The sequence below is a fragment of the Nothoprocta perdicaria genome, unplaced genomic scaffold, assembly GCF_003342845.1.
Source record: "Nothoprocta perdicaria isolate Ctin4 unplaced genomic scaffold, notPer1 scaffold_7, whole genome shotgun sequence".
In the NCBI taxonomy this organism is placed as follows: Eukaryota; Metazoa; Chordata; class Aves; order Tinamiformes; family Tinamidae; genus Nothoprocta; species Nothoprocta perdicaria.
This window is the reverse complement of record NW_020455976.1, coordinates 1641524-1646523: the sequence shown is the minus strand read 5'-3', so window position 1 is coordinate 1646523 and position 5000 is coordinate 1641524. Positions and strand designations below refer to the sequence as shown.

The 5000-nt window shown below is 49.6% G+C and overlaps 1 protein-coding gene across 1 annotated transcript in view; it reads right to left on the bottom strand.

Moving 5' to 3' along the window:
- Window positions 1–4942: 4942 nt before the first annotated feature.
- LBX1 (ladybird homeobox 1) overlaps window positions 4943–5000 on the bottom strand; it is a 963-nt gene continuing 905 nt past the window's right edge. Inside the window, exon 3 of the mRNA XM_026050765.1 lies at window positions 4943–5000. This exon is cut by the window's right edge and continues 3 nt beyond it. Coding sequence (XP_025906550.1) covers window positions 4943–5000 — 58 coding nt within the window.

The window sequence follows — 5000 nt, the reverse complement described above, 5'->3', positions numbered from 1 at the left end:
TTGGGGAGAGGGAGCAGAGCCTCTTCTGGCCCCACAGAAGGCTGCAATGCAGCACCCACGTGCCGGGGCTCCGCTGTTCCCTGCGTCCCCTGGGCTGGGGCCCTGCCCCACGAGGGTCTCCTTAGTGCTGGTGAGGGGTGCGCGTGGCCTTCCGGACCGTGGCGACATGAACGGGCGGTCGCGACAGGCTGTGACAGGGCTGGCTGGGAGAGCGGTGGGCGGGGGGTCCCTGTGCTCCCCTCCTCAGCGATGCCCCGTTGTTAATGTACCTGGTACCCCGGTGCCTGGGATTCCCTGTCGCAGTCAGGGGTCTCGCGGGGAGCACAGCGAAGGGGCTGCAATTCTTGCCCCAACCCCAGAATCAGGAAGAAAAAGCCTTTCCTTTCAGCAGAGACTCATGCATCAAACTTCAATTTTCCGGACGATTGAATTAGTGATTTTTTTTCTCCTGAACTAAAATACACTTAAGTCTTTGGGATTAATTACCACGTTCTGGTCCCTCAGACTGTAGTATTAGTTATCGTTGCCATATTCGACATCAGCCCTGACACCTCATAAAATAAGGAACTGAATTTCACTGACTCAACCTGCTTTAGCCCTGTTGGATAATTCAGGAGGGGGCTTTATTCTCCGTCTGGGAGTCCTGTGTGAAGTGAACAAGATCAAATATGGATCTTCTCCCCCCCTTCCTTCTCCCCTCAAAAATAAAAGAATGAGGAAAAAAAAAAAAAGAAAAAAAAATCCCACAACCCCAAGGATTTCTCTGCATTTCCAGGCAGAGAACAACCCTCACCGCCCCCTCCTTTCCTGCTCCCCTCCCACCTCCAAACGAAATCCAAGGCAGTGCCAGGTTTGGGGATGAAGGATGGTGTATGTGTGTGTGGGGGGCTGCACAGCGCTTAATCCACGCGGTCTCCACCGAGAGCAAACGGGCTGGGCCCGGGTCCTGTGCAGGACAAGGGGCCGTGGGGTAAGCAGGGAACCCCCTTCCCTGTTATTATGTCCCCATCAGCAGCTCCGCAGCCCGCCAGCCCTCCCCGCAGTGGGGCCACCTGCCTAAAGCAGCAGCCTAAGCACCTGCCTGTGCCTCGACCCCGATCCGCGTCCAGCCTCGACGGGGGGGACGCGGCCTCCTCGCCCCGTTCGTGCCCTGGACCCCCGCGCTCCGAGCAGGTGGGGGGGCGCCGCGCCACCATGGGAAGGCTCGGGCTCGGGGGATGCGGATCCCGCCGCACTGGCTTTCAGACAGTTATTTTTCCTGTCGGGAATCCCGCGTGGCCCACTCAGATCCGGACCCTTTTCGCTCTGGTTTCTCCTGGAAGGGGGAGCCCGTCCCCTGCCCCGGCCTGACCTTGGAGAGCCGGCGCGATCCGGGCGCGGGAGCCGCTCCCGGGCTCGGCGCACCGGGACACGTAGCGGGCGAGGAGCGGCCCAACTGCGCGGCCCGCCGCTCTCCGGGTGCGCCCAGTTTTGCCCAGGGGGTGAGAAAACGGCCGCGGCTCTGCCTCCCTCACCCCCCAGCCCATGTGCAGCAGGGCAGGGACAGGAACGGGGGGAAGGTGGGCAACCCCCACCCCGCCCCCGGTATTGACGGACGCGGGTGCGCAGCGGCGAATGGCGACGGGTGCCGGGACCGTTTCGGTCGACTGAGCCCGGTTTGGGGCTGTGGTTGGGAAGTGGGGGGGTTCCTCGAGCTGGGAGCGCGGAGCCGGCAGCAGCGCTCGGAGCCGGCGGCCGAAAAGCTGCGGCTGGGTCAGACCCAAAGGGCGCGATTCGGCTCTTCCGCCTCGTCCCTAGTCCTGCTGCGGGGAGAGAGAGAAACAAAATTAAAGATAAGAGGAAAAATCCAATTTCTAAATGTACCTAAAATCCTAAAAGGAGCAAAGCTGGAATGAGAAATCCGTCCGGTTGGGTCATCCAAGGAAACAGCGCGTTCAGAAAAAAAATAAATAAATAAAGGGGGGGGGTATAGATGAAGGGGCACTAGTCTGCTCTCGATTTTTAAGTTAAAAAAAAAAAAAGAAAAGAAAATGGAAAATATCTTTTCTTTCTGGATGTAAATTAAATAACCAAAACGCTGGCTATTTGGAAGGGAGGCTGAACCAAATTAACACGCTGCAAATCTTCAAGAGGAGGCAATATTTACCAGCCCGCCCCAGCCACGTGTGGAAAACTTCTGCGGGCGCAAGGCAGCCCCGCAGCTCCTCTGTTTGCACACAGGAGTCAATAGATCAGAAACTCAAATGAACTCCGAGCCTATTTTCCATAGCCCCAGCCACCCCCCTCTTTTTTTTTTTTTTTTTTCTTGCTTATATTGAATTGTAGTGTTTGCAGCCTCATTAAATCCATTCGAAGACAAAAGAATAAAAGACTAAGGGGAGGGAGGGGGGCAGGGGAGGAGAGGGAATGGGGGGGGAGAACAGATAAAGAAAACAAATAAAGCCCTTTAACTAGATCTTCACATAAATGTCACAGTTTCTCAGCATTTACGATTTGCCTGTTTAGCATAAAAACACTTAAGGACAAGATTGAAGGCTTTCCGAGAGATCTGGACAGAAGTCAAACCTATCACTTGGAGGAGAGGAAAAAACAAACAAACAAACAACAACAACAATAAAAAAGCAGGGATGGCGGGGAGGGGGCGGGAGGTGGCGGAAAACAAGTGCTCTCCCAAATAATACCAAAGAAAGTGGATTTCATTGTAATTCATAGGCTTGTTCCAAATACCAAGAGAGAAAGGGAGAAGAATAGAAGCGCACAGATGCCCCGACGAAGGGAGAACAGCTCTGCTCCCATTGTTGGGGAGTTAAACAGTGGAAGGGAGGGTTAACCTAATCCATCAAATTGTCTGGAAATTGTGAAGAAAATTCAAAAACCATATGGTCTCCAAGCGCTCGCCTTCTCTCTGCTGCGGAGGGGCACGCTTGTTTCAGCATGGCGAACCGCAGGAGGCTGTATATGCTCCATTGTCGCTTGTCACTTCAGAGAAGAGGGCTCATTTGTCCCCAGTTTTCATGCTTTACGCTAAAAATTACAACCCCATCCATTCTCAAAGAGGAGAAAGATTTATTTAGCCTCGGAGAAACTGGACCAAAAAAAAAAAAAAAAAAAAAAAAACCCACCCTACAAACCAACCCTGTCTTATCTGGACACTTCTCTGGGCAGCTCTGCCACTGTACACCAGATTTGTCTTTCTCACATAAATTTTGCAAAGAATAGGGAGAAACACACGTTGCTCAGCTCCAAAGGCAGGTCACGCTGCCAGAAGAAAACAAATTCACGACAGCCTTAATTTTGGCAGGAAAAAAAAAAGGGGGGGGGAAGGAGGAGAATTAAACATTTTCCATCCTCATATCCCTGTARGTGCCGGAGAGCCAGATTTTTTTGCCCGTAAGCAGGGAGGTTTCGCAAGGCTGGCGAAGGACAGATCCCCCCTTCTGCTCCCACATGCGGCTCCTTTTGTCGGGCTCGGCGATAACTCGTGGCTGTTTCTCCGCTTTGCTTTTTTTCCCCCCTTTTCCTCTCCGAGATTTAGCTCTGGAAAAGGCGCCGTTGGCTGCGCTGGTGCCCGGCTGGGAGCAGCGGGGCAGGCGGGCGGCTCTGCTCGTTGCTACCAGCCCCGCGCCGCCCTCTGCTTTAATTTCTCTGTATGGAAGAGAAAAAAAAAGAAAGAAAGAAAAMCAAACATATCGARAAAGTCGCTTCTTCTGAGCTCTACCTTTCCCTAAGCTTATGTATATATTTATAAAGGGAAATATAAAAAGAATAAGGAACTTCCCTCATAGGCGTCCATTCCCTGTCGTTTTCTCACAGGTGCTGCAGCGAAAGTAACTTTAAATGCGACCACGATGGGCAATTCCTGTGGGGGAAATGTATTTCGCACTCTCAAACGGATGGGAGGTAGTGAAAGGGGTTTGAGTTCACAGAGAAGGACGTTAAAAGTGTATTAAAATGGTAAAGATTTTATTGTATCGGAAAAAAAAGGAGCTATCTGTACAATTCTAAGAGACAGTAAATAAAGCGACATCGTCCCTATCGAAACTTAAATAGCAGGCCTTTAAAATTTTGTACAATTCAAACAAAAACATTTTTTTTTTTTAAATCTGTACATTTTTAATTTATAGAGTAATATTTAAATGTAATGTTCTTGGGATTCGTTCATTTATTATAGCATGCAAAAATTCTAAAAAGAGTAAAAAATAATTCTAGGATTTTTTTAATTTTCATTTTTGTTACCACCTTCATATCAAAAATACGAAAGGCAGCTTTTTAATAAAAGCACAACAATAGCAGAAAATGGTAAAAATAGCTTTTAATTGGTAAAATGAGGCAGAAATTGCATTGGAGACAAATCTATGCTCTAGGAAAAAAAAAAAAAAAAAGAAAGTATATATTTTTAAACTTGCATTATAACCCATCGCCCAAATTCCCAAGATTGCAAAGGAAAATATTTTTTAAAGGAAAAAAAAATACGTCGTGCACATTTGAAACATGCAAGGAAAGAAAAGTCGCTATTTTTTTTTGTTTGTTCGAAATCTAACTTAAATCTCCTCTAAAGTGGTTGGTTCATTTCGCAAGTCTTTGAGAACAACTGCCTCCCCAAACATCTGTCGGCAGCCGAGTTTATTCCGAGGTTACGCGTCTCACTTATAGACAAAATAATCATAGTTGAGAGCTATTAAAAATAATAATAATAAAACCTCCCAAAGAAGGGGGGAAAGGAAAAAAAAAATCCGATATATAGGTTTAAATATTTATACAGAAGCCGTCCGTGATTGCACCATTCCAGCGATGTGACAGGCGGAGGGACACACCGACTCTACCCTACGTGAATGTGTGTGTGGCCTGGGTTTCTATTGCTTATTGCTTGTACCGAGCAGGAGCAGCCGCCGGGGCCGGGAGCGGGGAGCGCGGCCGGGACCGCGCGGGGCCGGGGCGCCCCTCAGTCATCCACGTCGATCTCCACGTCCTCCTCGTCCTCGTCCTCCTCGTCCTCGCTG